The 27,511-nt window shown below is 46.8% G+C and overlaps 1 protein-coding gene across 4 annotated transcripts in view; it reads left to right on the top strand.

The window, feature by feature from the left end:
- Window positions 1-27,511, top strand: part of LOC137366505 (equilibrative nucleoside transporter 1-like) — a 352,530-nt gene that overhangs the window by 201,518 nt on the left and 123,501 nt on the right. For all 4 annotated transcript variants that reach the window (XM_068028318.1, XM_068028303.1, XM_068028319.1 and 1 more), the window contains one exon: window positions 12,087-12,221. In XM_068028318.1, coding sequence (XP_067884419.1) covers window positions 12,087-12,221 — 135 coding nt within the window. The remainder of the gene's footprint in view (window positions 1-12,086; window positions 12,222-27,511) is intronic.

The following is a 27,511-nucleotide window of genomic DNA, read 5'->3' as shown; positions in this document are numbered from 1 at the left end:
TCTGTATATATATGGGGGTGTGAGTTTGTGTCTCTCTCTGTGTGTTTATATATTCTGTATATATATGGGGGTGTGAGTTTGTGTCTCTGTGTTTATATATTCTGTATATATATGGGGGTGTGAGTTTGTGTCTCTCTGTGTGTTTATATATTCTGTATATATATGGGGGTGTGAGTTTGTGTCTCTGTGTGTTTATATATTCTGTATATATATGGGGGTGTGAGTCTGTCTCTCTGTGTGTTTATATATTCTGTATATATATGGGGGTGTGAGTTTGTGTCTCTGTGTGTGTTTATATATTCTGTATATATATGGGGGTGTGAGTTTGTGTCTCTGTGTGTTTATATATTCTGTATATATATGGGGGTGTGAGTTTGTGTCTCTGTGTGTTTATATATTCTGTATATATATGGGGGTGTGAGTCTGTCTCTGTGTGTGTTTATATATTCTGTATATATATGGGGGTGTGAGTTTGTGTCTCTGTGTGTTTATATATTCTGTATATATATGGGGGTGTGAGTTTGTCTCTCTGTGTGTTTATATATTCTGTATATATATGGGGGTGTGAGTTTGTCTCTCTGTGTTTATATATTCTGTATATATATGGGGGTGTGAGTTTGTCTCTCTGTGTTTATATATTCTGTATATATATGGGGGTGTGAGTTTGTCTCTCTGTGTTTATATATTCTGTATATATATGGGGGTGTGAGTTTGTCTCTCTGTGTTTATATATTCTGTATATATATGGGGGTGTGAGTTTGTCTCTCTGTGTGTTTATATATTCTGTATATATATGGGGGTGTGAGTTTGTGTCTCTGTGTGTTTATATATTCTGTATATATTTGGGGGTGTGAGTTTGTGTCTCTGTGTGTTTATATATTCTGTATATATATGGGGGTGTGAGTTTGTGTCTCTGTGTGTTTATATATTCTGTATATATATGGGGGTGTGAGTTTGTGTCTCTGTGTGTTTATATATTCTGTATATATATGGGGGTGTGAGTTTGTGTCTCTGTGTGTTTATATATTCTGTATATATATGGGGGTGTGAGTTTGTGCTCTGTGTGTGTTTATATATTCTGTATATATATGGGGGTGTGAGTTTGTGTCTCTGTGTGTGTTTATATATTCTGTATATATATGGGGGTGTGAGTTTGTCTCTCTGTGTGTTTATATATTCTGTATATATATGGGGGTGTGAGTCTGTCTCTGTGTGTTTATATATTCTGTATATATATGGGGGTGTGAGTTTGTCTCTCTGTGTGTTTATATATTCTGTATATATATGGGGGTGTGAGTTTGTGTCTCTGTGTGTGTTTATATATTCTGTATATATATGGGGGTGTGAGTTTGTCTCTCTGTGTGTTTATATATTCTGTATATATATGGGGGTGTGAGTTTGTGTCTCTGTGTGTTTATATATTCTGTATATATATGGGGGTGTGAGTTTGTGTCTCTGTGTGTTTATATATTCTGTATATATATGGGGGTGTGAGTTTGTGTCTCTGTGTGTTTATATATTCTGTATATATATGGGGGTGTGAGTCTGTCTCTGTGTGTTTATATATTCTGTATATATATGGGGGTGTGAGTTTGTGTCTCTGTGTGTTTATATATTCTGTATATATATGGGGGTGTGAGTTTGTCTCTCTGTGTGTTTATATATTCTGTATATATATGGGGGTGTGAGTTTGTGTCTCTGTGTGTTTATATATTCTGTATATATATGGGGGTGTGAGTTTGTGTCTCTGTGTGTTTATATATTCTGTATATATATGGGGGTGTGAGTCTGTCTCTCTGTGTGTTTATATATTCTGTATATATATGGGGGTGTGAGTTTGTGTCTCTGTGTGTGTTTATATATTCTGTATATATATGGGGGTGTGAGTTTGTCTCTCTGTGTGTTTATATATTCTGTATATATATGGGGGTGTGAGTTTGTGTCTCTGTGTGTGTTTATATATTCTGTATATATATGGGGGTGTGAGTTTGTGTCTCTGTGTGTTTATATATTCTGTATATATATGGGGGTGTGAGTCTGTGTCTCTGTGTGTTTATATATTCTGTATATATATGGGGGTGTGAGTTTGTCTCTCTGTGTGTTTATATATTCTGTATATATATGGGGGTGTGAGTTTGTGTCTCTGTGTGTTTATATATTCTGTATATATATGGGGGTGTGAGTTTGTCTCTCTGTGTGTTTATATATTCTGTATATATATGGGGGTGTGAGTCTGTCTCTGTGTGTTTATATATTCTGTATATATATGGGGGTGTGAGTCTGTCTCTCTGTGTGTTTATATATTCTGTATATATATGGGGGTGTGAGTTTGTGTCTCTGTGTGTTTATATATTCTGTATATATATGGGGGTGTGAGTTTGTGTCTCTGTGTGTTTATATATTCTGTATATATATGGGGGTGTGAGTTTGTCTCTCTGTGTTTATATATTCTGTATATATATGGGGGTGTGAGTTTGTGTCTCTGTGTGTTTATATATTCTGTATATATATGGGGGTGTGAGTTTGTCTCTCTGTGTTTATATATTCTGTATATATATGGGGGTGTGAGTTTGTGTCTCTCTGTGTGTTTATATATTCTGTATATATATGGGGGTGTGAGTTTGTCTCTCTGTGTGTTTATATATTCTGTATATATATGGGGGTGTGAGTTTGTGTCTCTGTGTGTTTATATATTCTGTATATATATGGGGGTGTGAGTTTGTCTCTCTGTGTGTTTATATATTCTGTATATATATGGGGGTGTGAGTTTGTGTCTCTGTGTGTTTATATATTCTGTATATATATGGGGGTGTGAGTTTGTGTCTCTGTGTGTTTATATATTCTGTATATATATGGGGGTGTGAGTCTGTCTCTGTGTGTTTATATATTCTGTATATATATGGGGGTGTGAGTTTGTGTCTCTGTGTGTTTATATATTCTGTATATATATGGGGGTGTGAGTTTGTGTCTCTGTGTGTTTATATATTCTGTATATATATGGGGGTGTGAGTTTGTCTCTCTGTGTGTTTATATATTCTGTATATATATGGGGGTGTGAGTTTGTGTCTCTGTGTGTTTATATATTCTGTATATATATGGGGGTGTGAGTTTGTCTCTCTGTGTTTATATATTCTGTATATATATGGGGGTGTGAGTTTGTGTCTCTCTGTGTGTTTATATATTCTGTATATATATGGGGGTGTGAGTTTGTCTCTCTGTGTGTTTATATATTCTGTATATATATGGGGGTGTGAGTTTGTCTCTCTGTGTGTTTATATATTCTGTATATATATGGGGGTGTGAGTTTGTGTCTCTGTGTGTTTATATATTCTGTATATATATGGGGGTGTGAGTTTGTGTCTCTGTGTGTTTATATATTCTGTATATATATGGGGGTGTGAGTCTGTCTCTGTGTGTTTATATATTCTGTATATATATGGGGGTGTGAGTTTGTGTCTCTGTGTGTTTATATATTCTGTATATATATGGGGGTGTGAGTTTGTGTCTCTGTGTGTTTATATATTCTGTATATATATGGGGGTGTGAGTTTGTCTCTCTGTGTGTTTATATATTCTGTATATATATGGGGGTGTGAGTTTGTGTCTCTGTGTGTTTATATATTCTGTATATATATGGGGGTGTGAGTTTGTCTCTCTGTGTTTATATATTCTGTATATATATGGGGGTGTGAGTTTGTGTCTCTCTGTGTGTTTATATATTCTGTATATATATGGGGGTGTGAGTTTGTCTCTCTGTGTGTTTATATATTCTGTATATATATGGGGGTGTGAGTCTGTCTCTCTGTGTGTTTATATATTCTGTATATATATGGGGGTGTGAGTCTGTGTCTCTGTGTGTTTATATATTCTGTATATATATGGGGGTGTGAGTTTGTGTCTCTGTGTGTTTATATATTCTGTATATATATGGGGGTGTGAGTTTGTCTCTCTGTGTTTATATATTCTGTATATATATGGGGGTGTGAGTCTGTCTCTCTGTGTGTTTATATATTCTGTATATATATGGGGGTGTGAGTTTGTGTCTCTGTGTGTTTATATATTCTGTATATATATGGGGGTGTGAGTTTGTGTCTCTGTGTGTTTATATATTCTGTATATATATGGGGGTGTGAGTTTGTCTCTCTGTGTGTTTATATATTCTGTATATATATGGGGGTGTGAGTCTGTCTCTCTGTGTGTTTATATATTCTGTATATATATGGGGGTGTGAGTTTGTCTCTCTGTGTGTTTATATATTCTGTATATATATGGGGGTGTGAGTTTGTGTCTCTGTGTGTTTATATATTCTGTATATATATGGGGGTGTGAGTCTGTGTCTCTGTGTGTTTATATATTCTGTATATATATGGGGGTGTGAGTTTGTCTCTCTGTGTGTTTATATATTCTGTATATATATGGGGGTGTGAGTCTGTCTCTCTGTGTGTTTATATATTCTGTATATATATGGGGGTGTGAGTTTGTCTCTCTGTGTGTTTATATATTCTGTATATATATGGGGGTGTGAGTTTGTGTCTCTGTGTGTTTATATATTCTGTATATATATGGGGGTGTGAGTTTGTCTCTCTGTGTGTTTATATATTCTGTATATATATGGGGGTGTGAGTTTGTGTCTCTGTGTGTTTATATATTCTGTATATATATGGGGGTGTGAGTTTGTCTCTCTGTGTGTTTATATATTCTGTATATATATGGGGGTGTGAGTTTGTCTCTCTGTGTGTTTATATATTCTGTATATATATGGGGGTGTGAGTTTGTGTCTCTGTGTGTTTATATATTCTGTATATATATGGGGGTGTGAGTCTGTGTCTCTGTGTGTTTATATATTCTGTATATATATGGGGGTGTGAGTTTGTCTCTCTGTGTGTTTATATATTCTGTATATATATGGGGGTGTGAGTTTGTCTCTCTGTGTGTTTATATATTCTGTATATATATGGGGGTGTGAGTCTGTCTCTCTGTGTGTTTATATATTCTGTATATATATGGGGGTGTGAGTCTGTGTCTCTGTGTGTTTATATATTCTGTATATATATGGGGGTGTGAGTCTGTGTCTCTGTGTGTTTATATATTCTGTATATATATGGGGGTGTGAGTTTGTCTCTCTGTGTGTTTATATATTCTGTATATATATGGGGGTGTGAGTTTGTGTCTCTGTGTGTTTATATATTCTGTATATATATGGGGGTGTGAGTTTGTGGCTCTGTGTGTTTATATATTCTGTATATATATGGGGGTGTGAGTTTGTGGCTCTGTGTGTTTATATATTCTGTATATATATGGGGGTGTGAGTTTGTGGCTCTGTGTGTGTTTATATATTCTGTATATATATGGGGGTGTGAGTTTGTCTCTCTGTGTGTTTATATATTCTGTATATATATGGGGGTGTGAGTTTGTGGCTCTGTGTGTGTTTATATATTCTGTATATATATGGGGGTGTGAGTTTGTCTCTCTGTGTGTTTATATATTCTGTATATATATGGGGGTGTGAGTTTGTCTCTCTGTGTGTTTATATATTCTGTATATATATGGGGGTGTGAGTTTGTGTCTCTCTGTGTGTGTTTATATATTCTGTATATATATGGGGGTGTGAGTTTGTCTCTCTGTGTGTTTATATATTCTGTATATATATGGGGGTGTGAGTTTGTCTCTCTGTGTGTTTATATATTCTGTATATATATGGGGGTGTGAGTCTGTCTCTGTGTGTTTATATATTCTGTATATATATGGGGGTGTGAGTTTGTGTCTCTGTGTGTTTATATATTCTGTATATATATGGGGGTGTGAGTTTGTGGCTCTGTGTGTGTTTATATATTCTGTATATATATGGGGGTGTGAGTTTGTGTCTCTGTGTGTTTATATATTCTGTATATATATGGGGGTGTGAGTCTGTCTCTGTGTGTTTATATATTCTGTATATATATGGGGGTGTGAGTTTGTGGCTCTGTGTGTGTTTATATATTCTGTATATATATGGGGGTGTGAGTTTGTGTCTCTGTGTGTTTATATATTCTGTATATATATGGGGGTGTGAGTTTGTGGCTCTGTGTGTGTTTATATATTCTGTATATATATGGGGGTGTGAGTTTGTCTCTCTCTGTGTTTATATATTCTGTATATATATGGGGGTGTGAGTTTGTGGCTCTGTGTGTGTTTATATATTCTGTATATATATGGGGGTGTGAGTTTGTCTCTCTGTGTGTTTATATATTCTGTATATATATGGGGGTGTGAGTCTGTCTCTCTGTGTGTTTATATATTCTGTATATATATGGGGGTGTGAGTTTGTGTCTCTGTGTGTTTATATATTCTGTATATATATGGGGGTGTGAGTTTGTGGCTCTGTGTGTGTTTATATATTCTGTATATATATGGGGGTGTGAGTTTGTCTCTCTCTGTGTTTATATATTCTGTATATATATGGGGGTGTGAGTTTGTGTCTCTCTGTGTTTATATATTCTGTATATATATGGGGGTGTGAGTTTGTCTCTCTGTGTTTATATATTCTGTATATATATGGGGGTGTGAGTTTGTGTCTCTGTGTGTTTATATATTCTGTATATATATGGGGGTGTGAGTTTGTGGCTCTGTGTGTGTTTATATATTCTGTATATATATGGGGGTGTGAGTTTGTGTCTCTGTGTGTTTATATATTCTGTATATATATGGGGGTGTGAGTTTGTCTCTCTGTGTGTTTATATATTCTGTATATATATGGGGGTGTGAGTTTGTCTCTCTGTGTTTATATATTCTGTATATATATGGGGGTGTGAGTTTGTGTCTCTGTGTGTTTATATATTCTGTATATATATGGGGGTGTGAGTTTGTGTCTCTGTGTGTTTATATATTCTGTATATATATGGGGGTGTGAGTTTGTCTCTCTGTGTTTATATATTCTGTATATATATGGGGGTGTGAGTTTGTGTCTCTGTGTGTTTATATATTCTGTATATATATGGGGGTGTGAGTTTGTCTCTCTGTGTTTATATATTCTGTATATATATGGGGGTGTGAGTCTGTGTCTCTGTGTGTTTATATATTCTGTATATATATGGGGGTGTGAGTTTGTCTCTCTGTGTGTTTATATATTCTGTATATATATGGGGGTGTGAGTTTGTGTCTCTCTGTGTGTTTATATATTCTGTATATATATGGGGGTGTGAGTTTGTGTCTCTCTGTGTGTTTATATATTCTGTATATATATGGGGGTGTGAGTTTGTGTCTCTGTGTGTTTATATATTCTGTATATATATGGGGGTGTGAGTTTGTGTCTCTGTGTGTTTATATATTCTGTATATATATGGGGGTGTGAGTTTGTCTCTCTGTGTGTTTATATATTCTGTATATATATGGGGGTGTGAGTTTGTCTCTCTGTGTTTATATATTCTGTATATATATGGGGGTGTGAGTTTGTGTCTCTGTGTGTTTATATATTCTGTATATATATGGGGGTGTGAGTTTGTCTCTCTGTGTTTATATATTCTGTATATATATGGGGGTGTGAGTCTGTGTCTCTGTGTGTTTATATATTCTGTATATATATGGGGGTGTGAGTTTGTGTCTCTGTGTGTTTATATATTCTGTATATATATGGGGGTGTGAGTTTGTGTCTCTGTGTGTGTTTATATATTCTGTATATATATGGGGGTGTGAGTTTGTGTCTCTCTGTGTGTTTATATATTCTGTATATATATGGGGGTGTGAGTTTGTGTCTCTGTGTGTGTTTATATATTCTGTATATATATGGGGGTGTGGGTTTGTGTCTCTCTGTGTGTTTATATATTCTGTATATATATGGGGGTGTGAGTTTGTCTCTCTGTGTTTATATATTCTGTATATATATGGGGGTGTGAGTTTGTCTCTCTGTGTTTATATATTCTGTATATATATGGGGGTGTGAGTTTGTGTCTCTGTGTGTTTATATATTCTGTATATATATGGGGGTGTGAGTTTGTCTCTCTGTGTTTATATATTCTGTATATATATGGGGGTGTGAGTTTGTGTCTCTGTGTGTTTATATATTCTGTATATATATGGGGGTGTGAGTTTGTCTCTCTGTGTTTATATATTCTGTATATATATGGGGGTGTGAGTTTGTGTCTCTGTGTGTGTTTATATATTCTGTATATATATGGGGGTGTGAGTTTGTGTCTCTCTGTGTGTTTATATATTCTGTATATATATGGGGGTGTGAGTTTGTCTCTCTGTGTTTATATATTCTGTATATATATGGGGGTGTGAGTTTGTCTCTCTGTGTTTATATATTCTGTATATATATGGGGGTGTGAGTTTGTGTCTCTGTGTGTTTATATATTCTGTATATATATGGGGGTGTGAGTTTGTCTCTCTGTATTTATATATTCTGTATATATATGGGGGTGTGAGTTTGTGTCTCTGTGTGTTTATATATTCTGTATATATATGGGGGTGTGAGTTTGTCTCTCTGTGTTTATATATTCTGTATATATATGGGGGTGTGAGTCTGTGTCTCTGTGTGTTTATATATTCTGTATATATATGGGGGTGTGAGTTTGTGTCTCTGTGTGTTTATATATTCTGTATATATATGGGGGTGTGAGTTTGTCTCTCTGTGTTTATATATTCTGTATATATATGGGGGTGTGAGTCTGTGTCTCTGTATGTTTATATATTCTGTATATATATGGGGGTGTGAGTTTGTCTCTCTGTGTTTATATATTCTGTATATATATGGGGGTGTGAGTTTGTGTCTCTGTGTGTTTATATATTCTGTATATATATATGGGGGTGTGAGTTTGTCTCTCTGTGTTTATATATTCTGTATATATATGGGGGTGTGAGTTTGTCTCTCTGTGTTTATATATTCTGTATATATATGGGGGTGTGAGTCTGTGTCTCTGTGTGTTTATATATTCTGTATATATATGGGGGTGTGAGTTTGTGTCTCTGTGTGTGTTTATATATTCTGTATATATATGGGGGTGTGAGTTTGTGTCTCTCTGTGTGTTTATATATTCTGTATATATATGGGGGTGTGAGTTTGTCTCTCTCTGTGTGTTTATATATTCTGTATATATATGGGGGTGTGAGTCTGTCTCTGTGTGTTTATATATTCTGTATATATATGGGGGTGTGAGTTTGTCTCTCTGTGTTTATATATTCTGTATATATATGGGGGTGTGAGTTTGTGTCTCTGTGTGTTTATATATTCTGTATATATATGGGGGTGTGAGTTTGTGTCTCTGTGTGTTTATATATTCTGTATATATATGGGGGTGTGAGTTTGTGTCTCTGTGTGTTTATATATTCTGTATATATATGGGGGTGTGAGTTTGTCTCTCTGTGTGTTTATATATTCTGTATATATATGGGGGTGTGAGTTTGTGTCTCTGTGTTTATATATTCTGTATATATATGGGGGTGTGAGTTTGTGTCTCTCTGTGTGTTTATATATTCTGTATATATATGGGGGTGTGAGTCTGTGTCTCTGTGTGTTTATATATTCTGTATATATATGGGGGTGTGAGTTTGTCTCTCTGTGTGTTTATATATTCTGTATATATATGGGGGTGTGAGTTTGTGTCTCTGTGTGTTTATATTCTGTATATATATGGGGGTGTGAGTTTGTCTCTCTGTGTGTTTATATATTCTGTATATATATGGGGGTGTGAGTTTGTGTCTCTGTGTGTTTATATTCTGTATATATATGGGGGTGTGAGTTTGTGTCTCTCTGTGTGTTTATATATTCTGTATATATATGGGGGTGTGAGTTTGTGTCTCTGTGTGTTTATATTCTGTATATATATGGGGGTGTGAGTTTGTGTCTCTCTGTGTGTTTATATATTCTGTATATATATGGGGGTGTGAGTTTGTGTCTCTGTGTGTGTTTATATATTCTGTATATATATGGGGGTGTGAGTTTGTGTCTCTGTGTGTTTATATTCTGTATATATATGGGGGTGTGAGTTTGTGTCTCTCTGTGTGTTTATATATTCTGTATATATATGGGGGTGTGAGTTTGTGTCTCTGTGTGTTTATATATTCTGTATATATATGGGGGTGTGAGTTTGTGTCTCTGTGTGTTTATATATTCTGTATATATATGGGGGTGTGAGTTTGTGTCTCTGTGTGTTTATATATTCTGTATATATATGGGGGTGTGAGTTTGTGTCTCTGTGTGTTTATATTCTGTATATATATGGGGGTGTGAGTCTGTGTCTCTGTGTGTTTATATATTCTGTATATATATGGGGGTGTGAGTTTGTGTCTCTGTGTGTTTATATATTCTGTATATATATGGGGGTGTGAGTTTGTGTCTCTGTGTGTGTTTATATATTCTGTATATATATGGGGGTGTGAGTTTGTCTCTCTGTGTGTTTATATTCTGTATATATGGGGGTGTGAGTTTGTGTCTCTCTGTGTGTTTATATATTCTGTATATATATGGGGGTGTGAGTTTGTGTCTCTGTGTGTTTATATATTCTCTATATATATGGGGGTGTGAGTTTGTGTCTCTGTGTGTTTATTTTCTGTATATATATGGGGGTGTGAGTTTGTGTCTCTGTGTGTTTATATTCTGTATATATATGGGGGTGTGAGTTTGTGACTGTGTTTATATATATTCTGTATATATATGGGGGTGTGAGTTTGTATCTCTGTGTGTTTATATATTCTGTATATATATGTGGTGTGAATTTGTATCTGTGTTTATATATATTCTGTATGTCTATGGGGTGTGAATTTGTGTCTGTGTATGGATGCTTTTATCTTTTCTGTAGATTCTATATATTTGGGGTGGGACAATTGAAGGGATTTCGGGCACTGAATCCCCTGACCATTTTTCGTGATTAGCCCTTGCTGGTCGTCTGCTGGTTGCTGGTTGAATACTGTCTGGTCTTCAGTAGAACTGCAGCCTCAGGCCTTCACTGTTTCAGCTGTCTATCTGTGCCTTGGTGCCTTAGTTCCCCGGGCTGCAGACAGTCCATTCATGAGAAGAAGTGTCCCTGACACTGGGACACTGTTAAACTGTGATTGAAACGCCGGCAAATCCCCAACCTCATTTCATTGTGCGGGACAGGGACCACGTGGCCTAACCACTGCCCAGTCTGTGCACCTTGGCACGGAGTGTGCTGGACCGAATCTGGATCCTGTACAGCTGGGCAATGATGTGAGATCCAGCACAATGGTCCACACCTGAGCTCACTCCAACACAAGACACTGAATATCAAGCAGGGAACAGCAGTTCTATCTTCCTCACCTCCCTCGTGTGCTGGAGTATCCCTCCTACTACCGGCCAATGTCAGGTGGCTACCAGCAGGGATGGAAGCTGACACATTCATAGAGAAGAGCAGTTCAGCCACAGTTAGAGCACAGTGTGCATCGTACAAAAGATATTGAAGCAGTGTGGATTCACCAAGGTGCTGGGCAAGTGTAGCTATGAGGAGAGGCTTCCAGGAACTGTCCGCACTCATGCATAGAAGGAGGAGAGAAGATTTCATGGAAGATTTTTAAATAGACGAATAGTTTAAACAGAGTCAGTCGGGAAATCATGTCAGTTATGTGGAGAGAGTGGAGAAGCTGATGTTCATCAGAGCAGAGAAGATCAAAGATAGATGGAATAGACATTTCAAAATCCGGAAGGGTTTTGTTAGAGTAAATAAAGCAGAAACTGTTTCCAACAACCAGAGGACACGGATTGTGGGTGATTGGAAAATGAACCAATGGGGAAATGAGGGGAAATATTTTAGGCAGTGAGTTGTTGTGATCTGGAACGCGTTGCCTGAAAGAGTAACTTTCAAAAGGGAATTGGAGAAATACTCCTGTGCTTCATCATTCTTTGATTGATCAGGGAGTTCTTTGCCACAATGACAGGTCGAGGCAGAGACTATTATATCATTTAGGAATAAATTGGATTAATATTCAAGGTAGAGGGAGCTGTGAGGCAGCACTAATATGATGGGCCAAATGGCCTTTTACTGAGCCTCTCTAGTTCAATACAGTGGCAGGGACAGTTACCAATACTGGTGGGAAATGTAAAGCAGATTCCTCCAGCATGTTATATCTCTCTCTCTCTCTCTCTCTCTCTTGCAGGTTTTGGTGCGATGCTCCAGGGCAGCATCTTTGGATTGGCTGGGTTACTACCAGCTGCCTACACCACCCCGATCATGAGCGGACAGGGAATGGCAGGCACCTTTGCAGCACTGGCCATGATCTGCGCCATCGCAAGTAAGGAATGGAACCGGAAGAGGGAGGTGGGTGAGAGGTTAGAACCTCTCCAACCCACTCCTGCCAATCACAGAGTGGGACCCCTACGGGAAGGGCAAAGGTCGCCCAACAATATGCTGACAAACACTCCAAAACTGACATGTGGCCAAGGAACTGAGATGCATTACAAGAATGACCTGTCCTGGGAGTGTTTGATGGGACAGTGCAGAGGGAGCTTTATTCTGTATCTAACCACATGCTGTACCTGTCCTGGGAGTGTTTGATGGGACAGTGCAGAGGGAGCTTTATTCTGTATCTAACCACGTGCTGTATCTGTCCTGGGAGTGTTTGATGGGGACAGTGCAGAGGGAGCTTTATTCTGTATCTAACCCTATGCTGTACCTGTCCTGGGAGTGTTTGATGGGACAGTGCAGAGGGAGCTTTATTCTGTATCTAACCACATGCTGTACCTGTCCTGGGAGTGTTTGATGGGACAGTGTAGAGGGAGCTTTACTCTGTATCTAACCCAGTGCTGTATCTGTCCTGGGAGTGTTTGATGGGACAGTGTAGAGGGAGCTTTACTCTGTATCTAACCCAGTACTGTACCTGTCCTGGGAGTGTTTGATGGGACAGTGTAGAGGGAGCTTTACTCTGTATCTAACCCAGTACTGTACCTGTCCTGGGAGTGTTTGATGGGGACAGTGCAGAGGGAGCTTTACTCTGTATCTAACGCCATGCTGTACCTGTCCTGGGAGTGTTTGATGGGACAGTGTAGAGGGAGCTTTACTCTGTATCTAACCCCGTTTTTTTTTTATATAAGGTGACCTTCATACCACAGTCCCCTTTTATATATTTTATGTCGAGGTGGGCCCCCTTTATATACATATTTTTTAAATAACTTTATTAAAAACAGATAAATAAACCAAAAACTCAAATTAAAATGACATTCTTGGTGTCGATGATGCACTCCAGTCCCTGCGGTGCCCAACGGTCACGGAAGGCCTCAAGCGTACCGGCGGACACCGCATACTCCTTCTCCAGGGACACCCGGGCACGAACATAACCGCGGAAGAGAGGCAGGCAATCAGGGAGGACGGACCCCCCCCCCCCACAACGGCCCACAGCCTGGACCTGTGAATTGCCACCTTGGCCAGGCCCAGGAGCAGACCGACGAGGAGATCCCCCTCCCGGCTCACGCCCCTCCGCACCGGGTGCCCAAAGATCAGGAGCGTGGGACTGAAGTGCAGCCAAAACTGGAGGAGCAGCCCCTTCAAATGCTCAAAGAGGGGCTGCAACCTCGCACACTCCATATATACATGGAACACGGACTCGTTCAGGCCAAAGAAATTACAGGCGGCCTGGGAGTCCGTAAACCTACTTAAAAGTCCATTGCACTGGACTGCTCTGTGCAGCAACCTCCACCCCAGGTCCCCGATGTAAAGGGGGAGGACTCCTGCGTAGAGAGACCTCCATCAGGGTTTCCCCTCGCCGCCAGATGGCTCCAGGATATCGCTGTTCCCTCCCTTGAACTCACTAGCTTCCATGACCTCCATGGTAAATACAGATGAGAAATATTTCCCGTGGCTCCACACATAGACTGCCACACTGATACTTAAGGGGACCTACTCTGTCCCTAGCTACCCTTTTACTCTTAATAGACTTATAGAATCTTTTAGGATTCTCCTTTATCTTATCTGCCAGGGAAATCTCATTTTTGCCCTCCTAATTTCCTCCTTAAGTGTACTCCTACATCCTCTATACTCCTCGAGGGACTCGCTTGATCTCAGCTGCCTATACCTGACATATGCTTCCATCTTTGTCCTGACCAGACCCTCAATATCCCTTGTTAACCAAGGTTCCCTAAACTTGCCAGCCTTGCCCTTCCATCTAACAGGAACATGCCGGCCCTGAACTCTTCCTATCTCACTTTTAAAAGCCTCCCACTTGCCAGACACCCCTTTACCTGTAAACAGCCTCTCCCATTCAACTTTTGAGAGTTCCTGTCTGATGCCATTGAAATTAACCTTCCCCCAATTTAGGACTTCAATTTGAGGACCAGTCCCATCCTTTTCCAGAACTATCTTGAGTTATGGTCACTGGTCCCAAAGTGCGCCCCCACTGACACATCAACCACCTGCCCATCCTCATTTCCTAAGAGGAGATCGAGTGTAGCCCCTTCTCTAGTAGGGCCATCCACATACTGCTTCAGAAAACTATCCTGGACACACTTAACAAATTCTTCCCCATCTGATCCCTGAGCACTAAGGTAGTCCCAGTCAATGTTATCCAAAGCGGTATATCTATTTGAGAGGGGGACAGCCACAGGAGACTCCTGCACTACCTGCCTGCGCCTACTGCTCCTTATAAGGACTTGTATAAAGATTGTCTTCAGCCGGCAGCTCCAGCCGTCCCAAGCCACACAGTTGGGGGTGGGGAGGGAGCCCCTTTTGTGCAGGATGGAAGGTAAACACAAGAGCAAGTACAGGGTCTCCTTATAGAATTTGGCAGCCCCACACCTGAATCTTCTGGTGCCTCCTCCCTCCCCGACAGTCCAAACAACAAACAGTTCTCTGGTGCTCCAACACCTACCTCTCCAAAATGACTTGCAGGTCACCTTAGTCATTGAATAAAGTACAACAGTTCCACAGTTAAATTCGTAAATGCAGCTCTCATGCTTGACAAATCTACTAGAATTCTTCGAGGATGTAACTAGTAGAGTTGATGAGGGGGAGCCAGTGGATGTGGTTTATTTGGACTTTCAGAAGGCTTTCGACAAAGTCCCACAAAAGAGATTAGCGTGTAAAATTAAAGTGCATGGGATTGGGGGTAGTGCATTGCGATGAATAGAAAATTGGTTGGCGGACAGGAAACAAAGAGTAGGAATAAACGGGTCTTTTTCCAAATGGCAGGCAGTGACTAGTGGGGTACCGCAGGGATCGGTGCTAGGACCCCAGCTATTCACAATATACATTAATGATTTAGATGAGGGAACTAAATGTAATATCTCCAAATTTGCAGATGACACAAAACTGGGTGGGAGGGTGAGTTGTGAGGAGGATACAGAGAGGTTTCAGGGTGATTTGGACAAGTTGAGTGAGTGGGCTAATGCATGGCAGATGCAGTATAACGTGGATAAATGTGAGATTATCCACTTTGGTAGCAAAATCAGGAAGGCAGATTATTATCTGAACGGCGATAAACTGAGAGAGGGGAATATGCAGCGAGACCTGGGTGTTCTCGTACACCAGTTGCTGAAGGTAAGCATGCAGGTGCAACAGTCGGTAAAAAAGGCAATTGGTATGTTGGCCTTTATAGCGAGAGGATTCGAGTACAGGAGCAGGGATGTCTTGCTGCAATTATACAGGACCTTGGTGAGGTCGCACCTGGAATATTGTGTGCAGTTTTGGTCTCCTTATCTGAGGAAGGATGCTCTTGCTATAAAGGGAGTGCAGCGAAGGTTTACCAGACTGATTCCTGGGATGGCGGGACTGACGTATGAGGAGAGATTGAGTCGGTTAGGATTATATTTGCTGGAGTTCAGAAGAGTGAGGGGGGATCTCATAGAAACCTATAAAATTCTAACAGGACTTGACAGGGTAGGTGCAGGAAGGATGTTCCCGATGGTGGGGGAGTCCAGAACCAGGGGTCATAGTCTAAGGATACGGGGTAAACCTTTCAAGACTGAGATGAGGAAGAAATTTCTTCACCCAGAGAGTGGTGAGCCTGTGGAATTCGCTACCACAGAAAGCAGTTGAGGCCAAAACATTGTATGTTTTCAAAAGGGAGTTAGGTATAGCTCTTGGGTCTAAAGGGATCAAAGGATATGGGGCGAAAGCGGGAACAGGTTGCTGAGTTGGATGATTAGCCATGATCATAATGAATGGCGGAGCAGGCTCGAAGGGCTGAATGGCCTACTCCTGCTCCTATTTTCTATGTTTCTCTCTCTACTCTGCTCTCTCCACTCCAGTTACTCCACTCCAGTGGCAGATGCAGCTGCTCCCCCCTGATTGCAGACAGGAAGTGCTTCACAAATTGCCCAGCCAATCCTGTACTGTACCATTCCTGGTGTTTGATGGGACAGTGTAGAGGGAGCTTTACTCTGTATCTAACCCTGTTTTTTTTTTATATTTACAGTTTTAAAATAACTTTATTAAAACAGATAAATAAACAAAAAAACTCAAATTAAAATGCCATTCTCGGCGTCGACAATGCACTCCAGTCCCTGCGGTGCCCACCGGTCGCGGAAGGCCTCAAGCGTACCGGCGGATACCGCATGCTCCTTTTCCAGGGACACCCGGGCGCGAACGTAACCGCGGAAGAGGGGCAGGCAATCGGGGAGGACGGACCCCCCGACGGCCCGCAACCTGGACCTGTGAATTGCCACCTTGGCCAGGCCCAGGAGCAGACCGACGAGGAGATCCTCCTCCCGGCCCGAGCCCCTCCGCACCGGGTGCCCAAAGATCAGGAGCGTGGGACTGAAGTGCAGCCAGAATTTGAGGAGCAGCCCCTTCAGATACTCAAATAGGGGCTGCAACCTCGCACACTCCGCATAAACGTGGAACACGGACTCGTCCAGGCCGCAGAAAGTACAGCTGGCCTGGGAGTCCGTGAACCTACTTAAAAGCCTATTGCACGGGACTGCTCTGTGCAGCACCCTCCACCCCAGGTCCCCGATGTAAAGGGGGAAGACTCCCGCGTAGAGAGACCTCCATCGGGGTTTCCCCTCGCCGCCAGATGGCAACGCGGACCGCCAGGGCGTGTCCGGCCGGCTGACGAGGGCGAGGAAGTGGAGAGTGTGCAGGAACAGCCCGTACAGGAAACCCCTCCGCGCCGATTGGAATGGCACGGAGGGCATTTCCGAGAGGCGGCTCGGGTTGTGCGGGACCGGCTCCCGAGGAGGGTTTCGGGGCCTGGGTCCGATGAGCAGTTCCGGCCGAGCGGGGGTCAACTCGGCCGGGATCGCTCCGCACTCCCGAGCCCCCTCGCCACCCGCAGTGAGGGGCGCCCCGGGGGTTTCGGCTACTCCTCCGCCCGCCGGACCGTCCCCGGAGTCGGCCGCCCGGACAGCCGAGGCGCTCTCCTCCGCCGGCGGGGGAGCGCCCTGACTGGAGGCGACCATGTTCCAGACTCGGAAAAGATCCCGGTAAAAGACAGGCAACTCCCTCAGAGAGGCGCGGCTAACGGACTCCACCGGGAGCTGCGTGTCGTCTTGAAGGCAGTGACACTGGCGGAAAAAATACGTCGCCAGCGCACACCATCTGGGAGGACGCTCGACGTACAGGTATCTCTGCAGGGTCCGAAGGCGGAGAGTCGCAGCCTGGGTGCGGACGCACACCAGCGACTGACCGCCCTCCTCGATCGGGAGACTCAGGACCGCGGCAGAGACCCAGTGTTTCCTCTTGCCCCAGAAGAAATCGACGAGTTTCTTCTGGATCTTGGTGGCAAATACAGGGGGCGGGGCCAAAGTGACCAACCGGTACCACAGCATGGAGGCCACCAGTTGGTTTATGACCAACGCTCGGCCCCTGTAGGAAAGCACTCGGAGCAGTCCTGTCCAGCGCCCCAGCCGAGCGGTGACTTTCGCCTCCAACTCCTGCCAGTTTGCCGGCCAGGCTTCCTCAGCGGGGCTAAGGTGGACTCCCAGATAGAGGAGGTGCGTGGTGCTCCACGCAAAAGGTGTCATCTCCTCCGGCAGGGAGTCCACCCGCCACTGACCAACCAGGAGTCCGGAACATTTCTCCCAATTGATCCTCGCAGAGGACGCGGCAGAAAAGGTCTGCTGGCAGTCGCGCATCCTCCGCAAGTCAACGGGATCTGTGATTGCGAGGAGCACGTCATCGGCGTAAGCCGAGAGGACGACCCGCATGGCCGGCTCGCGCAGAGCCAATCCCGTCAACCTCCTGCGAAGCAGGCACAGGAAGGGCTCCACGCAGATGGTATACAATTGGCCGGACATGGGGCACCCCTGACGCACTCCTCTCCCAAAGCGAAGGGGCGCCGTCAAGGACCCGTTAACTTTGACTAGACACTCTGCGGCGGCGTATAAAAGTCGGACCCGGGCCACGAAATGCGGCCCGAGTCCGAAAGCGCGCAGAGTCCCGAAAAGGTAATCGTGATCCACCCTGTCGAACGCCTTCTTCTGATCGAGGGAGAGAAAGGCGACCGACTGACCAGTCCTCTGGGAAAGATGGATCAGGTCCCGGACCAGGTGGATGTTGTCCTGGATGGACCGGCCCGGGACCGTATAGGACTAGTCGGGGTGGATCATGTGGGCCAGCACGGAGCCCAGGCGGGTAGACATAGCCCGGGCAAAGATCTTATAATCCGTGCTGAGGAGGGAGACCGGACGCCGGTTTTTAAGCAGGCGGAGATCGCCCCTCTTCGGCAGCAGGACGATGACCGCCCTGCGCCACGAGAGGGGCATCTCCCCGGTCGCCAGGCTTTCCCCCAGGACCCGCGCGTAATCGTCCCCCAGGACGTCCCAGAACGCCCTGAGGAACTCCACGGTCAACCCATCCAGCCCTGGGGATTTGCCCCTCGAGAGCTGGTGGAGGGCGCCAGTCAGCTCCGCCAACGTGAGCGGAGCCTCCAATCCTTCGGCGCCCTCCGGGCTGACCTGCGGCAGGTCCTCCCACAAAACTCTGCGCGCATCCTCGCTGGACGGATCCGGAGAGAACAACGCACTGTAATACGTCCGGACCAGGAGGCCCATTCCCTCCGGATCCGTGATGGAGGATCCGTCGTCGGCCAGCAGCTCGACGAGCTGCTTACGGACCCCCCGCCATTTTCCAGCGAGTAGAAGAAGGGTGAGGCGCGGTCTAAATCTTCCAGGATCTGGATCCGCGACCTCACGTACGCGCCTCGGGACCCTATGAGCTGCAGGTCCCTCAGCGCGCCCTTCTTCTCTTTGTACGCCTGCCACAGGGCCGGGTCCGCGACGGCATGACCGAGGCGGGATTCCAAGTCGAGCACCTCCCTCTCAAGGCGCCCGATCTCGGCTTCCCGCCTCTTGGTCGACCCCTTCGCGTACTCCTGACAGAAGACGCGGATGTGAGTCTTGCCCACATCCCACCATAGCCTCAAGGAGGGGAAGCCCCCCTGCTTCCTTCTCCAGTCGGCCCAGAATCGACAGAACGAGTCCCGAAATCGCACGTCCTCCAGCAGCCGGTTGTTAAAGTGCCAGTACGCGGACCCCGCCCGCGTGCGGAGCGGAGTGAACTCCGCCCACACCAGGCGGTGGTCCGAGCACGGCACCAGCCGCATGGAGGCCGCCGAAACGCGGGAGACGTATGCCTGCGAAATGTAGAGGCGGTCGATTCGCGACCCCCCTCCTCCAGACCTCCACGTGAAGGCGCTGGAGTCGGGATGGAGATTCCGCCAGACGTCCACCAAGTTAAGGGAGCTGATCAGTCCCCTCAACTTCTCCACCGACGCTTGGCCGCGCTGGGGACCGGAGCGATCCCCCACCTCGAGGGTGCAGTTAAAATCCCCCCCGAGGATGATGCACTCGCCGCTATCGATGGAGCTCAAGAGAGCGGACACTTCTTCAAAGAAGCGCGCTTGCAACGCGCCGGGCCTGGGCGCGTACACGTTCACAAAGTGGAGCGGCACGCTACCCAGGCGAACGGCGAGGTGGAGCAAGCGGCCCGGCACTAGCTCCTTGACCCCCAAGATCTCCGGCTGAAAAGTCGGGGCCAACAAGATAGCCACCCCACTAGAAATAGGGGTGAGGTGACTCATGTAGACCCCACCCTGCCACTCCAGGAGCCAGGTGGCTTCGTCTCCCGGAACGGTGTGGGTTTCCTGCAGAAAGCTCACCGCGTATCTCCCTTCCCTAAGGACTGAGAGATTGTGAAATCTGCGGTGAGCCCCTCTGCTGCCGTTGATGTTGAGGCTGGCTATGGTTATCTTCATGTCAAAGGTACTTAAAACCCGTCACCAACAGCTCACTGTGAGGAGGGAGTGGAAGTGCACCTGGCCCTCCACTCCCCCAGCAACCCATTGAGGAACACATTAAAACGGCGCCTCTCAACCAGTTTCACGTCCGCGCGCTTGCCCGCTTTCTTAAGGGCGGCACGGACGGACTGTATGATCAGCGCCAGATTCGACCAACGGTCGAGGGCCAGCTGAACTTTATTGCGGCAACCCCTGCAAGCCGCGAGGAAATCCCAGAGCTCCGTCGTGGGGATGAGAGGAGATTCGGTGGGAGGCACGAGGGACTCCACCACCTCACTGGCGATGGAATCAAGATCATCCTCCGTGCCCCGCACCGAATCCCCATCCTCCTCCGGATCGTCACCGCCAGCGGCCGACACATCCACCACACACTGTGGGGCGGACGTCCCGGCCGCGCCAGCTGGTCCCGCCTCCGTCACGATCCCACCCCCAGGATCGATGGCGGAGGAGTCCTCTCTGGGTTCTATTGTGAAACTGGAGCCTGTAGGCACCAGCAGCTCAGGACCCCCCTCCACCTCCGTCCCCAGGGCAATGAGTGGTCCAGGGGAGACAGAAGTTCCCGACTCCGGGAAACCAGCCGGAGCCGAGACTGGAGGCGGAGGGAGGAGGCCATCTCCCGCTCCGCCAGCACCCACAGGCACAGCAGAAGGGGCAGCATTCTCAGTTATAACTGGGTCGGGTGTCTCCTGGTTGGTGGTGGACTCCGGCTGGGAGGCCCGACCCTCTGGGGCCTCGCCCTCCCCTTCATTCAGGACACCCGACCCAGTAGCAGTGGCAGAATGGGCGGCTTCCCCAGGCTCCCCCCCCCAGAAGCAGGGCCCCACTTACTCCTTCAGGAGGGGCCTCATGTACCGGGGCCATCCCCTCCCCTCCATCCTGAGGAATAGGGAGCACCTGCCCGGACTTTGCAGCCTTGGTGGTGGCGGTAGGGGAAACCTGGGGACCCGAAACAGGAGACAGTTCCCCTCCAACAGATGGGCCCTGCGCCTCAGGGCCCCTTGTTACCTCTGTGGAGGGGTGCCTTCTCCTCTTTTTCCCAGTTGTGTGCGGAGGCTTAGAGACCTCCATATCATCAGAGGCCTCCACCTCCACACTCTCCTTTTTTTTATTCACCCTGGGCCTGAGCCCAGCCCTGGGGCAAGTTGACTTCCCGAGATCGGGCCTTGGGCTGAGCTCAGGCTCGGGTAGTGTCACGATATCCAGGGGACGCGCCTCTCGATGTTTATTTCTCCTCCGCGCCTTCCTTCCACTTGGACGGTCACCCCCCTCCCTGCCGGAGGCCGTGAAAACCACAGCCTCCGGTACCGACTGAATGGTATCTGGTGGTGGTGTAGTGGGGGTGGGAGGAGGTGCAGCGTCGCCACCCTGGGCCGCTGAGTTGGAGTTGGCAGCCGGGAGGTTGGGGCAGTTCTTACGAACATGCCCCACCCCCTTACAGACATGGCACCGCACCCCGTCCAAGGTCCAGAAGACGCGGTAGGCCGTCCCCTGGAATTCGACATTGAAGTGGCCCTCTGTCACCTCCTCCCGCGCCAGCTGCATGAATAACTGGCGGCGGAAGGAGTAGACGTGTCGGAGGCTGTTCTCCCGAAGACCGAGCGGGACTGGGGTGAGCCCCGTCTTTACCTCCCCCAGATGGTGCAGGTGGGGAAGGAGCAGCTCACCAGGGATGAAGGGTGGGACATTGGATAAAATGAGCCTTTGCGCAGTGGCCTCCAGGGGGTCCACTGGCAGAAAGGTCCCGCCCACGGTGAGCCCCTTGCTCAGAGCCAGGGACACCGCCCGCTCGGTCTTCAGGAAAAACACTGCCTTCCTGTACATTTTAGAGGCTGCAACAATGACCGAAGGGCCGACAACCTCGGCCATTGCTTTCACGCATGCCTCTATAGTCATGTTCGGGTGGACGTAGCTCTTGACCCCATGCTTCGTTGTTAATAAAGCAAACGGTGACGGGGCAACAGGTGCAGCTGCAGCAGCCGCAGCAGCATATGAACGGGAAGGCCCCGCCACCGGCGAAGAGGGGCTTGCCATGGGGTCTAAGAGCCACGTCCACCCCCAAGAAACAAAACAAATTTACACGATTTTTAAAAAAAGCAAACTTTAAACAAGGTGGAGTGGGAGTAGAGGAGGATGGCGTAGGATGGTAAAGGAAAAGGGGAGGATAGGTGATTGAGGCGACTGAGTGGAGGAAGGGAGAGAAAGGCTGAAAAGGATGTTTGTTCCAACTGCCAGTTGGAGCACCTTTATCACAATTAGTCCAAAACTGTATGTTGTCTTCCAGTTGGGGGAGGCTTCTTCGCCCGGGATGGCTGGAGCTGCCCGGTACTCTCCTCTTCTGATTTTAACAAGACAGTCTTCACCCGGGCAACTCCAGCTGTCCCGAGCAGGCAGTTGGGGTGGGGAGGGAGCTCCCTGTGTGCAAACACCAATACAAACACAGGGGCCCCTACTGGATTTGGCTGCCCCACCCCTGAGTCTTCAGGCCTCTTCTCCCTCCCCCAAACAGTTTAAACTTAATAGTCTTTCAGGTGCCCTGACACCCACCTCTCCAGAAAAATTGCAGCCTTCCTTGATGGTTTCCCTCCACTCTGTATTCACCTTTCTCCAGTCTCTCTCTCCAGTTGCTGCAGTTTCCAGTCTCCACTCTCCTCTCCCCAGTTGCTGCAGTCTCCACTCTCCACTCTGTATTCACCTTTCTCCACTCTCCTCTCCCCAGTTGCTGCAGTCTCCACTCTCCACTCTGTATTCACCTTTCTCCAGTCTCCTCTCCCCAGTTGCTGCAGTCTCCACTCTCCACTCTGTATTCACCTTTCTCCACTCTCCTCTCCCCAGTTGCTGCAGTCTCCACTCTCCACTCTGTATTCACCTTTCTCCAGTCTCCTCTCCCCAGTTGCTGCAGTTTCCAGTCTCCACTCTGTATTCACCTTTCCCCAGTCTCTCTCTCCAGTTGCTGCAGTCTCCACTCTCCACTCTGTATTCACCTTTCTCCACTCTCCTCTCCCCAGTTGCTGCAGTCTCCACTCTCCACTCTGTATTCACCTTTCTCCACTCTCCTCTCCCCAGTTGCTGCAGTCTCCACTCTCCACTCTGTATTCACCTTTCTCCAGTCTCCTCTCCCCAGTTGCTGCAGTTTCCAGTCTCCACTCTGTATTCACCTTTCCCCAGTCTCTCTCTCCAGTTGCTGCAGTCTCCACTCTCCACTCTGTATTCACCTTTCTCCAGTCTCCTCTCCCCAGTTGCTGCAGTTTCCAGTCTCCACTCTCCTCTCCCCAGTTGCTGCAGTTTCCAGTCTCCACTCTCCTCTCCCCAGTTGCTGCAGTTTCCAGTCTCCACTCTCCTCTCCCCAGTTGCTGCAGTTTCCAGTCTCCACTCTCCTCTCCCCAGTTGCTGCAGTTTCCAGTCTCCACTCTCCTCTCCCCAGTTGCTGCAGTTTCCACTCTCCACTCTCCTCTCCCCAGTTGCTGCAGCACAGGTGCAGCTGCTCCCCCTGATTGCTGGCAGGAAGTGCTCCAAATTGACCAGCCAATCCCCGTGCTGTACCTGTCCTGGAGTGTTTGATGGGGACAGTGTAGAGGGAGCTTTACTCTGTATCTAACCCCGTTTTTTTTTTCTTTCTCTTTTGTGTAGAGGGAGCTTTACTCTGTATCTAACCCTGATTTTTTTTTTTTCTTTTTTTTTTCGTTTTTTTTCTTTTTCTCTTTTTATTTTCACAAGGTGACCTTTATACCCCAGGCCCCTTTTATATTTTTCACATCGAGGGGGCCTTTATCCCTCAGGCCCCCTTTATGTACATATTTACAGTTTTAAAATAACTTTATTAAAACAGATAAATAAACAAAAAACTCAAATTAAAATGCCATTCTCGGCGTCGACGATGCACTCCAGTCCCTGCGGTGCCCACCGGTCGCGGAAGGCCTCAAGCGTACCGGCGGACACCGCATGCTCCTTTTCCAGGGACACCCGGGCGCGAACGTAACCGCGGAAGAGGGGCAGGCAATCGGGGAGGGCGGACCCCCCGACGGCCCGCAGCCTGGTCCTGTGAATTGCCACCTTGGCCAGGCCCAGGAGCAGACCGACAAGGAGATCCCCCTCCCGGCCCACGCCCCTCCGCTCCGGGTGCCCAAAGATCAGGAGCGTGGGACTGAAGTGCAGCCAAAACTTGAGTAGCAGCCCCTTCAGATACTCAAATAGGGGCTGCAACCTCGCACACTCCATATAAATGTGGAACACGGACTCGTCCAGGCCGCAGAAAGTACAGGAGGCCTGGGAGTCCGTGAACCTATTTAAAAGCCTATTGCACGGGACTGCTCTGTGCAGCACCCTCCACCCCAGGTCCCCGATGTAAAGGGGGAAGACTCCCGCATAGAGAGACCTCCATTGGGGTTTCCCCTCGCCGTCAGATGGCAACGCGGACCGCCAGGGCGTGTCCAGGTGGCTGACGAGGGCGAGGAAGTGGAGAGTGTGCAGGAGCAGCCCGTACAGGAAACCCCTCCGCGCCGATTGGAATGGCACGGAGGGCATTTCCGAGAGGCAGCTCGGGTTGTGCAGGACCGGCTCCCGAGGAGGGTTTCGGGGCCTGGGTCCGATGAGCAGTTCCAGCCGAGCGGAGGTCAGCTCGGCTGGGAGCGCTCCGCACTCCCAAGCCCCTTCGCCACCCGCAGTGAAGGGCATCCCGGGGGCTTCGGCTGCTCCTCCACCCGCCGGACCGTCCCCGGAGTCGGCCGCCCGGACAGCCGAGGCGCTCTCCTCCGCCGGCGGGGGAGCGCCCTGACTGGAGGCGACCATGTTCCAGACTCAGAATAGATCCCGGTAAAAGACAGGCAACTCCCTCAGAGAGGCGCGGCTAACGGACTCCACTAGGAGCTGCGTGTCGTCTTGAAGGCAGTGACACTGGCGGAAAAAATACGTCACCAGCGCACACCATCTGGGAGGACACTCGACGTACAGGTATCTCTGCAGTGTCCGAAGGCGGAGAGTATATAACCCCCGTGCTGTACCTGTCCTGGGAGTGTTTGATGGGGACAGTGTAGAGGGAGCTTTACTCTGTATCTAACTCCGTGCTGTACCAGTCCTTGGAGTGTTTGATAGGGACAGTGTAGAGGGAGCTTTACTCTATCTAACTTAGTGCTGTACCTGTCCTGGGAGTGTTTGATGGGGACAGTGTCGAGGGAGCTTTACTCTATCTAACTTAGTGCTGTACCTGTCCTGGGAGTGTTTGATGGGGACAGTGTAGAGGGAGCTTTACTCTGTATCTAACCCCGTGCTGTACCTGTCCTGGGAGTGTTTGATGGGGACAGTGTAGAGGGAGCTTTACTCTGTATCTAACCCCGTTTTTTTTTTTCTTTTTTTTTTATCTAACCCCGTGCTGTACCTGTCCTGGGAGTGTTTGATAGGGACAGTGTAGAGGGAGCTTTACTCTATCTAACTTAGTGCTGTACCTGTCCTGGGAGTGTTTGATGGGGACAGTGTCGAGGGAGCTTTACTCTATCTAACTCAGTGCTGTACCTGTCCTGGGAGTGTTTGATGGGGACAGTGTAGAGGGAGCTTTACTCTGTATCTAACCCCGTGCTGTACCTGTCCTGGGAGTGTTTGATGGGGACAGTGTAGAGGGAGCTTTACTCTGTATCTAACCCCGTTTTTTTTTTTCTTTTTTTTTTATCTAACCCTGTGCTGTATCTGTCCTGGGAGTATTTGATTGGACAGTGTAGAGGGAGATTCGGAACAGGAGGAGACTATTCAGCCCCTCGAGCGTGCTCCACCACTCAATTAGATCATAGCTGATCTGTACCTCAGCTCCATTTACACAGCTTTGTTCTTTATCCCTTAATACCCTTCGCTGACAAAAAAACCTCTCAGTCTCAGTCTTGAAAACTCCATTTGACCAACCTCCCCCATTCCCCCCACAACATCCACAGTTTTTGGGGGGCAGAGAGTTCCAGATTTCCACCGCCCCCCCCCCCTAACTTTGTGTGAAGAAGTGCTTCCTGACATCACCCCTGAATTGTCTGGCTGGAACTTTAAGGTTATGGCCCCCTTGTTTTTCATTCCCCCCATCCCCCCGAGGAAATAATCTCCCCACGAGATATCTACACTATAAATCCTCCTTATATTTTAAGAATTATGATTAGATCACCCCTTAATCTAATCTACTCAATGGAACACAAGCCCAGTCTATGCAACTTGCTCTCAGAATTAACCCTTTTAGCCCCAGTCTCAATCTGGTGAATTTGCAGTGCACCTACTCCTGACTTCAGTAGCCAGGTCTCAAGAACACAAGAATTAGGAGCATAGATAGGCCATTCAGCCCCTCGAGCCTGCTCCACCATTCAATAAGGTCATGGCTGATCTGATTGTGGCCTTAACTCCACTTGCCAGCCTGCCCTTTCCCCACCGCCACCCCCTAACCCTGAACACCCTTGCAGATTAAAAATCTGTGCGCGGCACAGTGGCTCAGTGGTTAGCACCGCAGCCTCACAGCTCCAGCGACCCGGGTTCAATTCTGGGTACTGCCTGTGTGGAGTTTGCAAGTTCTCCCTGTGACTGCGTGGGTTTTCCCCGGGTGCTCCGGTTTCCTCCCATATGCCAAAGACTTGCAGGTTGATAGGTAAATTGGCCATTAGAAATTGATCCTAGTATAGGTAGGTGGTAGGGAAATATAGGGACAGGTGGGGATGTGGTAGGAATATGGGATTAGTGTAGGATTAGTATAAATGGGTGGTTGATGGTCGGCACAGACTCGGTGGGCCGAAGGGCCTGTTTCAGTGCTGTATCTCTAAAACTAAAAAAAAACTAAAAAACTCAGTCTTGAATATATTCAGTCACTCAACCTCCACTGCTCTCTGGGCAAGAGTTCCACAGACGACTGACCCTCTGAGAGAAGAAATTCCTGCTCATGTCGGTCTCAAATGGGAGACCCAACTGAACACAGTTACTCCCGATGGGATCTAAGCAGAGCTATCTATAACACTAACATCACTTGCACTTATTTCTACTGCAGCCCTCTTGAGATAAGACATTCCCAGTGACATATCATTAGCCTTTTGGAATATTTGTTGTACCTGACCAGTGGTTTTTAGTGATTTCAGTAGCTGCATCGAGATTCTCTGCTCCTCCATTGATGCCAATATCTCACCATTCAGAAAGCACTCTCATCTATCTTTCTTAGCTCCCACATGGATGACCTCCACATGCCCAGGTTCAACTCCATTTGCCCAACTATTGCTCAATCACTTAGCCCATCAGGGTTCTTGCTCCTGTCTGAACAAATTACTGCCCCATCGAACTTCAGGGTCCGAGGGTGGGTAGGTGGAGTTGAAGGATATGGGGTAAGAGGGTGATTTGGGTTTGGGATGAGA

This window comes from Heterodontus francisci, chromosome 3 (assembly GCF_036365525.1).
Source record: "Heterodontus francisci isolate sHetFra1 chromosome 3, sHetFra1.hap1, whole genome shotgun sequence".
NCBI classification, from domain to species: domain Eukaryota; kingdom Metazoa; phylum Chordata; class Chondrichthyes; order Heterodontiformes; family Heterodontidae; genus Heterodontus; species Heterodontus francisci.
Note: the sequence above shows the minus strand (reverse complement) of the source record. Positions and strands in the feature narration are given on the sequence as shown.